General features: G+C 33.8%; 2 protein-coding genes across 3 annotated transcripts in view; one reads left to right on the top strand and one right to left on the bottom strand.

The window, feature by feature from the left end:
- LOC106473019 (trichohyalin-like) overlaps positions 1–3,889 on the top strand; it is a 23,049-nt gene extending 19,160 nt beyond the window's left edge. Inside the window, exon 10 of the mRNA XM_022401527.1 lies at positions 3,788–3,889. The gene's annotated coding sequence lies outside the window, so the exon portion shown is untranslated. The remainder of the gene's footprint in view (positions 1–3,787) is intronic.
- The window catches only part of LOC106473018, a 27,809-nt gene continuing 10,747 nt past the window's right edge, over positions 3,050–20,111 (bottom strand). Inside the window, exons 2-6 of one of the 2 annotated variants that reach the window (XM_013933692.2) lie at positions 17,637–17,677; positions 16,069–16,614; positions 14,778–14,819; positions 6,321–6,399; positions 3,050–4,167 (exon numbers count right to left, since the gene is read on the bottom strand). In XM_013933692.2, coding sequence (XP_013789146.1) covers positions 3,584–4,167; positions 6,321–6,399; positions 14,778–14,819; positions 16,069–16,614; positions 17,637–17,677 — 1,292 coding nt within the window. In that variant the 3' untranslated portion in view covers positions 3,050–3,583. The remainder of the gene's footprint in view (positions 4,168–6,320; positions 6,400–14,777; positions 14,820–16,068; positions 16,615–17,636; positions 17,678–20,111) is intronic. The other variant, XM_022401526.1, reaches the window with a different exon arrangement.

Here is a 20,111-nt window from a genome sequence, read left to right as displayed (position 1 = left end):
AAGGATATAAAAATTGATGCTATTTTAAATTAAAATGGAAGGATATAAAAATTGATGCTACTTAAAATTAAAATGGAAGGATATAAAAATTGATGCTACTTAAAATTAATATGGAAGGATATAAAAATTGATGCTACTTAAGATTAATATGGAAGGATATAAAAATTGATGCTACTTAAAATTAATATGGAAGGATATAAAAATTGATGCTACTTAAAATTAATATGGAAGGATATAAAAATTGATGCTACTTAAAATTAAAATGCACAATAAAAACTTTTCACTCCTAGTGATAGCAGCGTAAAGCTACCGAAATATGTGGATATTTTTAATGTTGGCCATCGGCTAAATAAATATTTAATTTCGGATTTTAAACGTTGTTTTTATTTTTATTTTACCCTTTTTTTTGCACAAGTTACCTTGATTGAATTTCTAATTTTGATTAGCGTTACGTTCAGATTTGTATGTAAGTGGAACAAATGGATATTGAAATATTCTAAATCTTTCAAGTACTTCGCTTTTTCATTTATTTAATTTCCCTTTTTTTTTCTTTTTTTCGGGAAGTCTATAGCCACGAATTAGCCTTCGTCTGAACTTTTAACGTTGCTATGATAAAAAATTTAAAATAAAATACTTTATAAAATCGTGTTAATCTCCATAAAATTTTGGGACAACTTCTGTTTTATTAATTTTGAAAAGTCAAATTAGGAATTTTCATGCATACCTCTATTATCACAGGTGTCTCGTATGACTTTCCTACGTTACTGATAACAAATTTTAAGTATTTAAAGAAAATTGTTGAAACTTTTGAGTTTTTTAGTTTACCACGTAACAAATTGTTTGGTTAACTTAGAGTTTACCCTTGTCATCGGCTGTACTTGTCAATATCTAGAACCAGCAGTTTTGTTATGATTTCGTTATCATAAAAACTAATAATAACATTAGAGTTTGTTAAGTTGTATATGTTATGTGAATGAAATAATAAAACGAAACGGAAACCTCTGAGAAAAATAATTTTTACATTATATCACTAAAGAATTAGTTATTTCAGTAGGCTTAAACCAGTTTAATATTATGTATGGTTGTTTGTAATTAAGCACAAAGCTACACAGTGGGTTATCTGTGCTCTGCCCACCACGGGTATCGAAACCCGGACTCTAGCATTGTAAGTTGGCACGCATACCGCTGTGGCACTGGGGGGCAATATTATGTAACCTATATGATTTGAAGCACTGAGAATGTATATGTAAATACATCCAAGATAATATATATATATATATAAATAGAAGCTTTTCAGAGAAATCAGAGTTATTATAAAAGGATACATTTAGCACATGTTGTGTTTTATTTTCTTAAATGTGAAAACTTGTGAAGAATAATTAGTGCATCCAAAAACTGTAAATTGTATATTTCTTTGTAAAATAACATTTACGTATTTACAGCTCAAGTTTAAAAATAACGAATTAGCAATATTTGTGAACAATGATGTAAGATGTGCACACACACATACACTAACATTTTATTTTGTATTGGACACAACTTTTGTACATACAACCGACAAAAAATAATAATAATTGAAACATCCAATAAAAGCTATCGACATAATGTTATTGCTTCTACTCAGAGAACTGACCAGCCAATGACGTTACATACACTCGACTGGCGTTTACAGCTTTGCTTTTGTAAGCGAACATTAAGCGAACGTGAGGGACCTTTAAATCACCAAGCTGCTAAAGTTACTCAGGCATTGACAGAATAATGTTCAAGTCTACGACATTCTGAGCTACTGGAATGTAAAAACATGTTTCTATCTCACTGTTTACTTATCTTCTTTCGCGTAACATTGTTTGAATACTTAAGTCTGAAAGATGACAAAATTTGTGTTGGAAATAATTCAGCCTTATTTTTCGTTTTTGTTCTGTTTCTTCAATATTACTTTGGATCCAAGACTTTCAAAAATGCGATAAAAATCAGTAAATCTTCAGATCATAAGTTTAACTGATTTAAGTTATCAATAGAATCGAATGGTGTTTTTAAAGGTTGGAACTACAACCAAATATTTTTTTTTTCTCCGTTAGTAAAAATATAAGCGTGGTAGATGCAACATTCTTTGAAATATTTTTTTTATAGTTACATTAAACATATATAATTTCTTTGGGTTCTGAAAAAAAACAACAACTCAGGCAGCAGAAGTTTAAACTAAACTTGTTCCACAAAGTATTTATCTGCCTAAACCTAAAATATATCACGTCATTCATTGAATTGTTTCTAATATCGTAGTTTTCTGTAACATATTTTCGTAATTTTTTTACCGAGGTTTTCTCAGATTTTATTGATTTGAATATAATTAAATTAATTACCAACATATTTTCGTAATTTTTTACCGAGGTTTTCTCAGATTTTATTGATTTGAATATAATTAAATTAATTACCAAGATCCATTTGTCACAAAATAAGGGTTTGTGCCAAATATTGTTGCCAACTAGACTGATAATCTCATCATTTTCCCATAAGGCCTCAGGGGATTCATTACACGCGTTTTACGAATAAGGTTAGCCTATTTTATTTTTCCATTGATAAGCTTAGATATAATTTTTTTTGTTCAAATATGCCGTTCGATGAGCCATTGCTCTGGAAATCTAGTTATATTAGAGGTTATTCTGGCCAGAACAAATTTTGTCGTTCATGGAAAAGTTATTAATCATATGTGAATTCCTTGCTTTACTTCAATTATGTAGGTGTTAGCTTGAAAAAGTTGGTTTAAATCTACAACTGACGAATAATCTAAAAACAAGTCCTAACTCATTATTGCTTGTTCAAGTTTTAAACTTTTTACCTCTTATTAAATAAACTCGTTTTTGAAATCAATCAAAACTACACTAATCTAATTAGAAAACACATTACTTCAAATTAAGATACGTTTAGGCTTCGGCTGAGTCTAAATAGATAGGGATAATGGGGAAAAAAGGAAAAGTAATTGGAAATTTTCCCTAGAATTTTCATTGCTAATTAGGTTTAAAGACACCAGTAGCATCGATCCGGAAATGTAAGAACCTTAAAATCATCAGTTTACTGAAGTTCTAGCCTTAAATCCGATTGAATCAAAGAATGGTTTTCGATAATAATTTAATTTCTAGATAAGACAGAACTCTCGAACCGAGAAATCTGTAGCAATTTTGTAACAAGCTAAATAAAGGAAAACAATAAATAAAATCACAGACAGACGTTTGTGAATTATTTACGCTATGAAATTCGTTGTGCTGGTAAACCTTAACAAAAGCGAAACGGTTTTAGTTTAGACAAATTTCAGTGGTTCTCTCAAGTGCCACAACATAAAACACTAATTAAAAATGATTCGAACTTAGGATTCTTACACTCTCGTTTCTTCAACCTCAAGGAAAACAATTTTAATGAACTTAATACCTCATCTTTTTCCTCACAGCTGGCTACTTCAGTCAATCTCCGATGAAGAGTTTCTCTCTCTATATATATGTATATATACACATACATGTATTTCTTCTATTTTCCAATTACACTACTATTCAAAAACACATTCATTGTATACAGTACTGTGTTTTACTATTCATTTCATAACATGTCTAGTAATATCTCCAGTCAGTCTTTTCATCATTTGGTCTAAGGCGTTCTTGCCTGTGTCTCCCTTGTAGGGATTGTTTTTAGTTTTAGATATTTCACCCATTATTTCTGGTTCTGTGTTCGTTTGTTCATCTTGGTTATGGGTGATGGATGATTGCGTGGAAACTGTAATATATTTTTCTTCCTCTAGTTGTCGAACAAGTTCGTCATCAATCCTCTGACGCTCACCATCTTGTTCACTCTCCAAATGACCTCTTTGTGCGATAGGTATTTCATTTTCGTATCTTCCTCCATCTTGAAAACCGATGGTCTGCACGGCTGGTATTCCCTCTTCATCTAATCCGTAGCTCAACTCCTCATTTTTACTTCCCAATTCTTCAGTTTGTAGGACTGGCATTGGTTCTTCTTGAGTATCTTCTGAGGTTATTCTACCTGGATCGTTTTGATAAACATCAGGAAGGTCACTGGCAGAAGGCGCCACTGTTCTAAGGTTTTCTACATTATTATTTGCTGCTAATTCCCCCTCAGCCGCGCCCTCTTCGATAGTCATGTCGGAGGATTCTTTAGGATCTGCATGAACATGTTTTTACCACATAAATTTTAACTATTTTTGGATTGTAAAAATAAATTTGAATTTTTTTTTGTTTAAAATTGTTGAGAATAGTAATTTATTGTGTTTAAAAATATAGGGCGTTCCTCATTAATATTTCTTACAAGATTTTTGTTTCTCAAAACATGATAAAAGGGAAATCCATTGGTCAGTTACACTCCAGCTAATAATAAATACAACTTTTTATTTCGGCCGACGTTTCGGCTTTATCTGAGCTAGTAGTACAAAAACTGTTCTTGTTCTACTAGCCTGATGAAACGGTAATGGCGAAACGTTGGTTGAAACACAAAATTTTTATTATTATCTGTAATGTAAAGGTATTTTTTCCAACTTTATTGGCAAAATGTCTAAATCATTCCAGTATGCACTCCAAATTCTGAAAAAGAACAAAATATTGGCCAACCACTTAATTTGAAAAATTTGTTAAAACTATTTTCTATAAGAAATTCAATCAATTCGTGTATCAAACGTCAATTTCACTGTTATATCTTACTATTTAATAAGGAAACTGAGAGCTAAGAGTAATATCACTAAATAAAAAATGTTTTTTAAACTTATTACCGTAATCTTTTCTCCATAGAGTTAATAAAATACCCTCAACAAGGTCAGACAGTAACATTCTATTAGCGGACTTACAACGCTAGAAACCGAGTTTCGATACTCGTGGTTGGCAGAGCACAGATAGCCATTGTGTAACTTTTTTTATAAAAATTTAAAGGGACAAAAATGAGCTTGTTAGCCCATCAAGGATGTCCCTTCCAGCTCCCAACTATAACCACCCCTTACTACTCATGTATTCATCCAATCTTTTGTTGAACTCAGTTAAATTTTCTGCCACCACCACCCTTGAAGGCAGCTCATTCCAAAAGCCAAACCACCTTGTTTGAAAAGTAATACTGTTTAAACTGCAGACGACTCCTACGCTGCCAAAAGTTTAATTTATGACCTCTTCTCCTATTGTTTTCACTGCTAAACACAAAAACGTTTGATGGATCTGTATTATCAATACCCTTAATAATCTTAAACACATCAATCAAAGGCCCGGCATGACCAGGTGGTTAAGGCACTCGACTCGCAATTTGAGAGGTCGCGGGCTCGAATCCCTCTCACACCAAACATGCTCGCCGTGGGGGCGTTATAATGTGACGGTCAATCCCACTATTCATTGGTAGAAGAGTAGCCCAAGAGTTGGCAGTGGGTGATGATGATTAGCTGCCTTCCCTCTAGTCTTACATTGATAAATTAGGGACGGCTAGCGCAGATAGCCCTCGTGTAGCTTTGAGCGAAATTCAAAAACAAACAAACAAACATCAATCAAATCCCCTCTGATCCTTCTCTTCTCCAGAGAAAACAAGTTCAGAGATTTCAGTCCTTCCTCATAGGACAATCCCACCTTCCCAGGTTATCATCCTAGTGGTTCTTCTCTGAAACCTTCTCCAACAATTCAAAATCCTTCTTGAGGAAGGGAGCCCAAACTTGTAAACAGTACCCTAAATGAGGCCTTACAAGTGATCTGTACAGTGAAACAATAACATCCCTTGTCTTGTTTTCAATATTTCTATAGATGCTACCCAGAATCCTATTAGCCCTATTGCTAACTATAAAACACTGTTTAGATGATTTTAATGATTTTTCGATCACAACACCAAGATTTTTTTATTCAACCACAGTATTTAATGTATTCCCATTTAAATCATAACAATAATTTGAATTGTGAAAACCTACATGCATCACCTTACATTTGGGATAGTTAAACATCATCTATCACGAATTGGCTCAATGCATCAAATACTCTAAACCTCCCTGTAAGTCTGCAGCTTCTTTGATACAGTTAGCCACCCCAAAGATCTTAATGTCATCTGCAAACTTCAAAATTTTGTTAGTCATTCCAGAGTCAATATCATTAATATAAATCACAAACAGCAGAGGACCCAGCACAAACAAACAGTATAATAGTCCTAGCGGTGAGGAATAACATTAAAATCCATTTAGAGCCATAACAATGATTACAAAATACAATTAAAAGTTGAACGTGTGTTAGTTAAACAGGTGAAAATAACTGTGTTATCTTCAATTGATTACCTAAACACATGGATATAAGTCTATTACTAACCATCAAAAGATTCTTCACCACGTTTTAGGATGGTTAACACATCTTCTTTCGCCCCTCCAACTTTCTCCAGTAAGTGGATCTAAAAAAAAAATAAACACATCCCATAATAATGTATGTACTTAAACTGTAATGATTGTCACTGTTTAATTTCTGTAGTGGATATTGGAATGTAAAAGATATTTTAATCCTAGTAATCAATAACTTTATAACACCAAATTTGTTACTTTTCTTCTTTAATTGGACACTCAACGTTTCGCTTTACGGCTTCTTCGGGAATTCCACTAAAACAAAAAACTGTAAGTTTGTAACTTTATTATAGTATTTTTTATATTTAATTAGACGTAAAGTGAATTGGAATGTTGGTTGCTATAGATACAACGCTAAAATTGAACTTGATTACTTGGAACATTAAAAAAAAGGGTGTTCAGACACGTGTAAACGAAAATATATCGTTAATGTTTTGCATTAATAATATAATTTACATAACTTAATTCAGTTCACTGCAGCTTTCACAAAGAAGCGAAATTATTTCAAAGTTAGAACACTTAATACATTTATTTGTAAGAGATGCTTTATCGATTTCCATAAACTTAAGTTTTGGCTAAAATAAAAGGTGATGAAAATTCCACTAGGCTCTTTTAGTTATGTTTATGTTCTGTGTGTAGTTTTTGTCATTTATTGCCAAGATGAGAACAGACATCATAAACAATTTATTCAAATGGTACAAAAATCGTAGATTTAACTTACACGAGCGGGAATCCCCCTTAATTTTCATTAATGGGGATAATCCCCTACCTATTTTAACAACTGTGACATTAAGTCAAAGAATAGATTCTTGTAGAATATATGGGACCCTTCCTCCTTCTCCTCACGTTTTCATTAAGGGGGGTAGTCCCCCTCATATTTCAACAAGAGTAGTATTAAGTCATAGAGTGGATTGTTTTAGAACATATGGCAATCGTTCTCTTTCCCACTCATTTTTGGAATTACAGTTAAGTTCTGTGTGAGCAGGCGATGAAATGAGGTTTCAGAAATAAGAAAAATCCTTTATTTATTTACTTATTTCAATTTTATTCATATGTATTTAAAACCTACATAATTATTTAAAAATTTTATATGCATTTTAATTTTACATGTCATAAGATATTAGCATTAGGCCTATTACATTTTTAAACACTACATTCTTAACCTGTTCTTAATGGATTTTCAAGAACTAGAAGAGTGTATAATAATGGTATTCCAACAACACTATATTTGTCAAATCAACAGCAGTTTAAAAACATTCTTAAAGCAGCCTTGTTTGGAGAAAAATAACAAGTTTGGCCAGAGTATTTCAACTTTCAAAAATCCGATCTTCAATTTTCTATGCTCTCCCGTCCTACAAAGATGGGTTCGGCTCGAAGATTTAGAATTTTAAAAACGGGTTTATCCCTTATATTTAAGGACATTAGAAAACATGGATCAACTTGGAACACAAGGACCATCTGTAAAGCGACCCGTAACAAGTCGTACCCAAACATGTATCTGTAGTGTTTAAAAATGTAATAGGCCTAATACTAATGTCTTATGACAAGTAAAACTGTAATCATTCATCGCCAGCTTGTAAAAATCGTACAAATCAGCGTTACAGCTCAAACTAATAAATGAGGGCGAACCCATATCACTGCTGAGTATTGCAGGGTACCTTTACTATACGACTTACATATCACTACTCAGTATTGCAGGGTACCTTTACTACACGACTTGCATATCTTTGTGCACTTAGCTTAACATGATAATAATAAATACAACAGCACATATTAAAATCGAATTTAACGTTGAAATGCTGAAACCAGTAGTAGCCTTACAATAATATGTTGAGCTTAAAAGATTTTTTCAGTAAAACGCACATACAAACAGCACTGTGCAAAAGTGTTAGGAAAAAGATCAAACATTAGATGTCAGGTTACTTTCAAAGAACAGTGGAAGGTAAATCACAGGTGAAACATTGAAATTTTATTAATCTTCATACTTAGTACAACATAAACTCGGTGGAAGTGCTTGAGTTCAGCAAACAGTTAATATGTTGTGTGTCCCACTTTTGTTTTAATGACTGCAGACAGTCTTTCAGGCATTGTTACAACATATTTAATCAAAGTGTCCTTTGAGATTTTACTACAAATTCTCTAATACACTTCTATAAAGTTTTTTGGAAGCAACTTTGGATTTGTCAAGTTTTTGATCTATCAAATCCCAGATTTGTTCAGTTGGGTTGAAATCGGGGCTCTGTGGGGCCATTGCTTCATTTGAACGACTCCAGAAGCGTATTTGTTAGCTAAGTAATTTCGGCATAGGTTGGATGAAGGTTTGGGGTCATTATCTTCTTGGTAGTAGAATCCTTTACACAAACCACTGGGTATACCATGATGAATCAATATCTGATGGTACTTGCGCTAGTCCATTATTCCATCTATATTGCAAATATCTCCTTTCGCCTCAGCAGAAAAACACCCCCAAACCATCATACTGCCTTCCCCATGCTTCATGGTAGGTGCTATAAATTGGGGTAGGTATCTTTCACCTTTCTTCTGCTGGACGTACAACCTACACTTTGAACCAGATATTTCAAACTTGGACTCATCCGTCTAAAACACCCTTTTCCAATCATCAACAGTCCAGTTTTTGTACTTTTTAGCAAGGTTCTATTGAAGCGGCCAGGCAGCCCTATTAAGGGATACCCCAGTAAAAGGATGGATAAACATAGTCCACTCAACCCAACCTGGCTGAGCTACCACACCTAGCAGACCTCAAATTTTGTGGTCGAATAAAGCATATGAAAATAAAACTCAAACTTTCAACTTGGATTGTTAGAGCGGAAACTGTACATAGCCAAATTACGGGATCCTTCTTGCAGAGAGAAACTTGTGACCATGATCTCTGAAGGTTTTGAAACAAATGAATCCCAAGCAACTCAATCGATCCCAATGCCATGGAACCATTTCAAAACCATTGTATAAGACACAATCACTGCAGAAATTGGCTTCCACAATAAGGGACAAGCCGATTGGTTCGACGAAAACGATGATAACATCCAAGAATTGTTAGTTGAGGAAAGGCAAGCTAAACATGTCTTATTAGATAGCAAGCACACTCAACAAGCCATTAACCAATGGAAAGTAGCTAATACAAAACTCCAAAAATATTTGTGACAAACACGACACAAAAGGTTTTTTTTTGACAGTTTGAAGGTGGTCAGTGGACCAAAGTGTGGAACAACTGTTCTGCTGAAGAGTCTTGATGGTTCCGAACTGTTTAAAAACAAGGTTGATATTTTGCAGAAATAGATATTTTGCTGAATAAGACCTCAGGGATTCACGATGCAGTCCTGGAGCCACAACTACCAATCGATGCAATGCTCAATTGGTAATTCTGGAAGAACTTATGAAGGCAATGAAGATGATTAACTGTGGATAGCACCGGGCTTGGATGGTCTACCTGTCGAAATTTTCAGAAGTGGAGGACTGGTATTAAAAGTAGAATTGTTATACCTTTTTTGTGAACGATGTTGGCAAGCTAGAGAACTACCTCAGGAATTCAAGGATGCCCTAATTGTAACAATCTACAAACGTAACTGAGATCGACATGACTTTGGAAATTACCTAGGTATTTCCCTCCTATCAATAGCACGAAAACCTTTGGCCAAAATACTACTTCGACGGCTACAAAGAATCTCCGAATGTATACTACCAGAAAGCCAATGTGTTTTTCGAGTGAACAGAGCACGACTGATATGATATTCTCTTTGCGGCAAAATTAGGTAAAATGTATAGAACAAAACATGCTGCTGTACGCTGTGTTTATCAGTTTCACCAAAACTTTTGACAGTGTAGAGAGAGAAGCGTCAAGGGCACTGCTTGTTAAAGTAGAAGTTTGTTGCAATTGTTCGCCAATTTCACGATGGCATGAACGGACAGGTATCACACGGGGGGTGCCACATCGGAAGCCTTCCCAACAGTGCATGGTGTCTTACAAGGTTTCGCGTCTTCCCAGCAGTGAATGGTGTCAAACAAGGTTTCGTATTGGCTCCCATGTTATTCACTCCATTTTTTATAGCTGCTATCCTGGATCTCACACCTGCTAATCTTGTTCGGGGAATTTACATCTGCACAGAAATCGACGACGGTCATTTCAATCTTGCAAGACTGAGAGTTCTCATTAAGACTATGGAAATCTGTGTTAGAGAATTGCTGTTTACTGATGATGCGGCGTTTGTATCTAATTTGATAGACCATTCTAGATCACTCTTTCAAAGCATCTGCTGCTTTTGGGCTGACCATAAACATAAAAAAGACCGAAGTCCTCCATCAGCCATCACCTAACTCTCACTATGTAAAACCAACTGCTCTTCTCTCTGGCGATAAGCTAAGCTATCTTTAACCAGTTCACTTACCTCGGCAGTACAGTTGCTAATGCAACAGCCTCGATGCAGAGCTTGACCACAGTATCCAAGCAACAACTGCCTCTTTCTGGCAATTATACGAGAGGGTCTGGAGACAGCGTGGCATACGACCCAAAACCAAGTGCAAATAATATCTAGTCATGGTACTGAGCCCCCTACTATATTCAGCGGAGACTTATATACCTTATCGTTGTCATATAAAGAGATTGTGAGCCTGAATATATCTTGGAAAGGCCGAATCATTAATGAGGAGGTCCTGAAGCGCGCCGACATGACCAGCATAGATTTTAGTTTGTTTGGAATTAAGCACAAAGCTACACAATGGGCTATCTGTGATCTGCCCACCACGGGTATCGAAACCCGGTTTCTAGCGTTGTGAGTCCGAAGACATACTGCTGTGCCACTGGGGGGGGGGCGACTAGCATAGAAGCTAAGCTTCTTAAAAGACAACTGTGCTGGGATGGTCATGTGGTGCGTATGCCAGAACGAAGACTACTTCATGGAGAACTTCGGAGGTTGCACAATAAAAGTGGGTGATGAAGGTTTCACAGGATCGTAGGGCTCGGAGACACGCCTTGCCTACAGTTACTAGCATAGTACAATTGGACATGTGCCAGTAATTTTGGGCTCCGATCATACAAGCCCTGGAAGCACAGTCGACAATTCAAGCGTTGATGGTTTCTTCCCCTCTTCTCTACGTCATCTTCAATTATTGAAAGACTGCCGAAGATGTTTGAAGCTTAACACACTATAAACAGTGTCTGAACATCGTTATATTGTTACATCTATCTCTACTTGTGAAGATTAACACACTGTAAACAGTGTCTGAATACCGTTATATTGTTACATCTATCTCTATTTGTGAAGCTTAACACACTGTAAACAGTGTCTGAATACTGTTATATTGTTACATCTATCTATTTGTGAAGCTTAAAACACACTGTAAACAGTGTATGAATACTGTTATATTGTTACATCTATCTATTTGTGAAGCTTAAAACACACTGTAAACAGTGTCTGAATACATTTATTGTTACATCTATCTATTTGTGAAGCTTAATACAGTGTAAACAGTGTCTGAATACCGTTATATTGTTACATCTATCTATTTGTGAAGCTTAAAACACACTGTAAACAGTGTCTGAATACATTTATTGTTACATCTATCTATTTGTGAAGCTTAACACAGTGTAAACAGTGTCTGAATACCGTTATATTGTTACATCTATCTCTATTTGTGAAGCTTAAAACACTGTAAACAGTGTCTGAATACCGTTATATTGTTACATCTATCTCTATTTGTGAAGCTTAACACAGTGTAAACAGTGTCTGAATACCGTTTATTGTTACATCGATCCCTATGTTTGAAGCTTAAAACACACTGTAAACAGTGTCTGAATACTGTTATATTGTTACATCTATCTCTATTTGTGAAGCTTAAAACACAGTGTAAACAGTGTCTGAATACCGTTATATTGTTACATCTATCTCTATTTGTGAAGCTTAACACACTGTAAACAGTGTATGAATACCGTTATATTGTTACATCTATCTCTATTTGTGAAGCTTAAAACACAGTGTAAACAGTGTCTGAATACCGTTTATTGTTACATCTATCTATTTGTGAAGCTTAAAACACACTGTAAACAGTGTCTGAATACTGTTATATTGTTACACCTATCTCTATTTGTGAAGCTTAATACACTGTCAGTCCGAATACCGTCTGAATACCGTTATATTGTTACATCTATCTCTATGTTTGAAGCTTAAAATACTGTAAACAGTGTCTGAATACCGTTATATTGTTACATCTATCTCTATTTGTGAAGCTTAACACAGTGTAAACAGTGTCTGAATACCGTTTATTGTTACATCGATCCCTATGTTTGAAGCTTAAAACACACTGTAAACAGTGTCTGAACATCGTTATATTGTTACATCTATCTCTATTTGTGAAGCTTAACACACTGTAAACAGTGTATGAATACTGTTATATTGTTACATCTATCTCTATTTGTGAAGCTTAAAACACAGTGTAAACAGTGTCTGAATACTGTTATATTGTTACACCTATCTCTATTTGTGAAGCTTAAAACACAGTGTAAACAGTGTCTGAATACTGTTATATTGTTACACCTATCTCTATTTGTGAAGCTTACACTGTCAGTCCGAATACCGTCTGAATACCGTTATATTGTTACATCTATCTCTATGTTTGAAGCTTAAAATACTGTAAACAGTGTCTGAATACTGTTATATTGTTACATCTATCTCTATGTTTGAAGCTTAAAACACAGTGTAAACAGTGTCTGAATACCGTTATATTGTTACATCTATCTCTATTTGTGAAACTTAACACAGTGTAAACAGTGTCTGAATACCGTTATATTGTTACATCTATCTATTTGTGAAGCTTAAAACACACTGTAAACAGTGTCTGAATACCGTTTATTGTTACATCTATCCCTATGTTTGAAGCTTAAAACACACTGTTAACAGTGTCTGAACATCGTTATATCGTTACAACTAGCTCTATTTGTGAAGCTTAACACAGTGTAAACAGTGTCTGAACATCGTTATATTGTTACATCGATCCCTATGTCTGAAGCTTAAAACACAGTGTAAACAGTGTCTGAATACCGTTATATTGTTACATCTATCTCTATTTGTGAAGCTTAACACACTGTAAACAGTGTATGAATACCGTTATATTGTTACATCTATCTCTATTTGTGAAGCTTAACACACTGTAAACAGTGTCTGAATACCGTTATATTGTTACATCTATCTCTATTTGTGAAGCTTAACACACTGTAAACAGTGTCTGAATACCGTTATATTGTTACATCGATCCCTATGTCTGAAGCTTAAAACACACTGTAAACAGTGTCTGAATACTGTTATATTGTTACATCTATCTCTATTTGTGAAGCTTAACACACTGTAAACAGTGTCTGAATACCGTTATATTGTTACATCGATCCCTATGTCTGAAGCTTAAAACACACTGTAAACAGTGTCTGAATACCGTTATATTGTTACATCTATCTCTATTTGTGAAGCTTAACACACTGTTAACAGAGCTACCATTTTTTTCATTAACTTAACTGATGATTAAATGGTATTTTTGGACGACTAAACCAGAGCTGCCGTACAGATGCTGCCTTGAAGCCCGTGCTTACTTTTCCAGTGGTTAGGAGAACCCTGATATATCGATAAAACATAACGCCTGGTAACCTAGAACTGCTTACAGACAGCGTAGACAGAATTGTTTGTTCGTGCAGAAGAAAATAAGATAATAAGCAACTACATACGAAGAAAAATTATCAAAATTCGTAATTCATAAATTATAGCTCAAAAGTTGGAGTTTTCTCACAAAAATCCCTAAGTTTGATTTTAATCTGTTCCTTAAAAAAATATAAGTAGTTCAATCTATTATAGTGTCGTAACAATTTCCTGTATCTATGGAAACGCTTCCATTCGCCCAGACTGTTTGTTGATAGTGAAGATATTATAGGTATATCTAAATCATTATTTGTCAAAAGTCTGTATGTTTGTGTGTCTCCTTATAACCGGCGAACCAAACCTGGCATGCACGCGAGGACCCCCAGGTGAGTGATCCTAGGTTAACTAGTATAAATATATTTAAAATTAGAGTACACGTTCTTTAGATAAACTTCTCCTAGAGGTTTCAAATAAAATTATTTTTAAATGTGAAAATTAATTTGTCTTGATTGGTTATTTCAAGTTTAGCATCGATGTGTGTATTTTTGGATAGGCATATAATACTTAGATAACTTGATATACTGATAATATCGATTCTCAAAGACGTCATTAATTGACTCATCATCGTTAGTGTTAGCATATAATAATTAGTTTTATTTAAAAATACTGGATGATAACTTAATACAAATCTTTATTGGCGCGATTAGTTTATAAAAACACTGTCAAAAATACACGAAGAATCGTTTATCCCATTGTGTAATATAATAAAAACTTAGAATATTTAAAAACCTTACCTTCTTTAGGATCTGTTTAAGAATTTTTTTACGAAGTATAGACTGAAAAAAAAAATTAAATAGTCACGTGCGAGAAAAGTTATTGAGATAAGAATTACAATTACAATTTAAAACAATTCTTTATTAACTGGCATTGTGGACTTAACAACGATTTTTCGAACCACAATACAATTTTTGTTAACGAGTTTAGAAGCCCTGTTTTTTACAGTACACATGTTTCAGTCACCTAGGTTTGAAAGGGTGCGGGTTACCCTGTTATAGACCTCAGGGTTATGTAACCGGTGACCCGGGTTAGGGTTTTGTTATTGTTCGAATTCACGTGATAGTACAAGATATTAATCACATTTTATGCTATGGGTGCGTTATGAAAGTGACAGTCAATTATTCGTCGTGGATAGTGGGTGCTGCTTACTGACTACCTTCCCTCTGGTCAGTAGTTCAAAATTAGGTACGATGGCGGATAGTCTTCGTAGCTTTGCCATAAAGACAAAATAACATTTCTAAATTTGGATCGTCATTAGACTTGATTATATTATGATACTTGTGTTTTGTTTGTTTGTTTTGAATTCCGCGCAAAGCCGTCCCTAATTTAGCAGCGTAAGACTAGAGAGAAGGCAGCTAGTCATCACCATCCACCGCCAACTCTTGGGCTCCTCTTCTACCAACGAATAGTGGGATTGACCGTCACATTTTAACGCCACACGGCTGAAAGGTCGAGCATGTTTGGTGGGACGGGGATTCGAATCCCCGACCCTCAGATTGTGAGTTGAGCGCCGTAACCACCAGGCCATGCCGGGTCTCTGGTACTTGTGAAAAATCGTTGTTATTTCCCTAGTTGTAAATATAACAATTCAGTTTTAAGAACTTGTATGTCACATACATCAGCACATTTACTTAAACAACAATGAAACAATATACTATCAAAGTAAGTGTATCATAAACTTATGTAATAAAATAAAATGTTCTCAGAAGTTCTTAATGATGACTTATACAACTACTAAACAATTGAAGAATCTTGATCTTAGCTTTATCTTAATTAAACTACAAACACGATGTATTATTTAAATTCTTTAGGTTCAAAGTTAAGTGGTATAGCATCAGAATATTTTATTAAAACTTTTACCACGAGGTGTCACTAAGCTTTGAGCTAATTAACACAGCAACGATTGTGAAGCCTAAACACTTTATAAAACTACATGGTATTACTAATGTATCTCGTACCCTTGTATTTATGAGCACGTGTATAAGTAATTATCATTTTCGGGATGAAACTGGTAAATGGTTTTCATACCTTTGATACTGAGTTTGGATTTACCATTTTCGTCAGTTTAAGAGCAGCTGATGTGGGCGTAGCTGCTGTAGTAACACTTGTCTCCAACAGGTAGTTTCTTGACGGCACTCGAATGTTAGTAGAATTCATTCTAGGGTTTACAGGCTGACTGTGTAGTTGTTGGACTAACTCATCTTCTTCGGATTTGGGTTTCAAAAATGTTGACGTCTTGTTAGTTAGCTTTAAATTTTTAAGCGACATCTCAGCGTTACTGCTTTCGGAATGAGAACTGTGCCGTGTCCAGATGGCGCTATTAGGCGGGGGTTGCACGGCAACAGACTTATGAGCCAATAAATTAGGCTTTAGGCGAGTTGAAGAAGGGCGCTCCATCTCTGCAGCCAGACGACCTAGACGATTAACAAAGGCTTCCAGCCATTGTTTTTCTTTGATGTCTTTAGCTCGATGCAACATATCAAGGGCTTCTGCCAAAAGAAGTGAGGTTTTGTGGGTGAATACCTGGGGATAGCCCTGGTGGACATCAGTTGACGACCCCGGTAGTGATTTATCCTTTAATAAAGAATATTTCTTAACCACATACTGCTTACTGTTGTGTTAATAAAAGATAATGTTGAGCGAAATCAATAAATTATCAACTTTAAAAGAAAGGAATGCTCTGACATAAATAAAAGAATAATCTTCTTCTAGAAATATCCTAGAACTGATCTAGTTAAGATATCTGACACAAATAAAATAATCTTATTCTAGAAATATCCTAGAACTGATCTAGTTAAGATATCTGACATAAATAAAAGAATAATCTTCTAGAAATATCCTAGAACTGATCTAGTTAAGATATCTGACACAAATAAAAGAATAATCTTCTAGAAATATCCTAGAACTGATCTAGTTAAGATATCTGACACAAATAAAAGAACAATCTTCTATAAATATCCTAGAACTGATCTAGTTAAGATATCTGACACAAATAAAATAATCTTATTCTAGAAATATCCTAGAACTGATCTAGTTAAGATATCTGACACAAATAAAAGAATAATCTTCTATAAATATCCTAGAACTGATCTAGTTAAGATATATGACACAAATAAAAGAATAATCTTCTATAAATATCCTAGAACTGATCTAGTTAAGATATCTGACACAAATAAAAGAATAAGCTTCTATAAATATCCTAGAACTGATCTAGTTAAGATATTTGACACAAATAAAAGAATAATCTTCTGGAAATATCCTAGAACTGATCTTTACCTAGTTTTAGATTTTAAGTTAAATGTTGTTTTACCGATACCCTTTACCTCCAACACACTTACTACCCGGTTGGTTTACAGTGTTGTAAAAATATGCCAATAAATATTTCATAATTACAAACTGAAATCCAAGGGAGAGAAAAATATTTTTTTTTAATTCAGAAGTTTGGTTCATTGTATGGTTTTTATCGTACATGTTTAGATTAAGATAAACTAAGATTGTGGTTCGTTATTTATTAATGCTGTATTGAGTTGTTACGATAGTTTGATGGCCATGTTACTATGTCTATCAATATTATCAAAAACCGATAAAGAACTTACTTTGATATTCCTTATAGCGTTGCCATGGTCAACAGAGTAACCTATAAAAACAAATGTTTGTCATTCAAGGAAAATATCCATTCATGATACATATAGACGGCTATATAATCAAATATAAATGATATTATCTGTCAGAAGTTATTTTACAGCTATACTGGACACCCACCTTAACTCGAGTAGTGTAAGCGCTAAATCTTTTAATAAACCACAGAACTCATAAAACTATCAAATATAAACTGAAACTTATGAAATATCAAAGTAATAAGTGAAGTTAATCAAAATATATTATGAGTTTTAAAGCAACAACAAGAAAACATTATAAACTATTCAATAAACTAAGTCAAAGATGCAAAACTTCAACTTATGTTAGATTTATTGGAATAGATATAAGTTGAAGTGTTAGATTTATTGGAATAGATATAAGTTGAAGTGTTAGATTTATTGGAATAGATATAAGTTGAAGTGTTAGATTTATTTGGAATATATATAAAAGTTGAAGTGTTAGATTTATTGGAAAACAGTTGAAGTGTTAGATTTATTGGAATACCATAAGTAATTTTGTTGAAGTGTTAGATTTATTGGAATACCTATAAGTTGAAGTGTTAGATATATTGGAATACCTATAAGTTGAACTGTTAGATTTATTGGAATACCTATAAGTTGAAGTGTTAGATATATTGGAATACCTATAAGTTGAAGTGTTAGATATATTGGAATACCTATAAGTTGAAGTGTTAGATATATTGGAATACCTATAAGTTGAACTGTTAGATTTATTGGAATAGATATAAGTTGAAGTGTTAGATTTATTGGAATAGATATAAGTTGAAGAAGTGTTAGATTTATTGGAATACAAGTACGTTGAAGTGTTAGATTTATTGGAATACAAGTACGTTGAAGTGTTAGATTTATTGGAATACAATACGTTGAAGTGTTAGATTTATTGGAATACCTATACAATGTACTTGTATTCCAATAAATCTAACACTTCAACGTACTTGTATTCCAATAAATCTAACACTTGGGACAACATGATCTTAAATGCATCGAAGGTTCTCATCCCCATTGTTACTTCCTTTCAATGACTTCCTTTTGCATCAACAAAATATTTGCTCACGAAGCATGTGATAAAAACTTTTAAAGATGTATATTTATTAAAATGAATTACATGTTAAGTTTATTTAGAAGACAGAAAAAAAACATTGTATTTATTAATTTTTATGATAATTAAACAATTTTTAAAGTTATTTGCAGTTAAGGCTGCTTTAAACTAAACTGTGACGTTTTAGATATAACAGTTTGAGAAACTGAAGCACCTCTCTATCCGGAGACAATTGTAAAAAAGTTCACTGTTTTCTAGGATACTTTAGAGTTGTAGAAACAAACACGGGTCTCTTTAAAATTACTTTAAAACACCCCTTAAAGATCAGGTTGTAACAAAACCAGATCTGTTTTAAATTATTTAAAAACATTACTTAAATATCATGTTGTAGCAAAACCGGATCTCTTCAATGTGTTTAAAGACATTCCTTAAAGGTTATGTCGTAACAAAACCAGATCTGTTTTAAATTATTTAAAAACATTACTTAAAGATCATGTTGTAGCAAAACCAGGTTAATCAAAAGCCGAGATTACAACACACACGCTGTATAAGGAGCTAGATACTGACTGTTATCCTCCATTAATGACTTTCAGAATCTCGTGATACTAATTGGTAAATAATTACCACTGCTGTCTCCTTTATGTATCACAGTAGCGATAAAAATAACAGACCAATTATACAATTTTGTTTTCAAAGTATGAACGATTGAACGTTTCCAAACAAATAAGTTCTTCGTTTATATATTCGTTAAAAATCTAAAAATAAAAAACACAAACGCAATGCAGGTTAAACAACATCCAACTTAAAATTTAATAAACCTTTAAGAAAAGTAAAGTGATATTCGTTACGAATTATTTATGTTTAATTAATGTAGCATAACCGTTTCTTAAATAAATATTGTTTTAGGCTATATTTTTAATATTCCCCTGTTTTATAGAGGGAGTTTTGGCATGACGTAGTGATGACGCGCAACGCATAGAAATTACATGCGTGTCTAGATTTGCCGTGACGTCTCGAATTTTCATAAAATTTGCGAAAAAACAAATACCACAACATATGCGAAAACACGAGTGACTTAACTAACAATCAGAGAGTTAATCAGTGAGCCAGTTAGTCAGGTAGTGAGTCAGCGAGCCTTGAGTTGCGTTTTAGATAGGAGAGAAACTTTAACAACTAGGTGGCTAATTAGTTTTATTTGTGAGTTAGGCCTATCAACGAATGTAACTTGTAGAGCCTGTAGGTTATGGCGGGAGAAATAAATAACTTATCATTAAGTGAATGGAATTTGTATTTTGTTTACCGAATCATAAAAATAAGCCCGTCCAACAATAGAAACCATTCCATCTGTCTGTATGATTTTAATATTGTTGTAT

The sequence above is a fragment of the Limulus polyphemus genome, unplaced genomic scaffold, assembly GCF_000517525.1.
Source record: "Limulus polyphemus unplaced genomic scaffold, Limulus_polyphemus-2.1.2 Scaffold5814, whole genome shotgun sequence".
Classification (NCBI taxonomy): domain Eukaryota; kingdom Metazoa; phylum Arthropoda; class Merostomata; order Xiphosura; family Limulidae; genus Limulus; species Limulus polyphemus.
The sequence above is the reverse complement of the archived record's forward strand: the minus strand, read 5'-3'. Positions and strand labels throughout refer to the sequence as shown.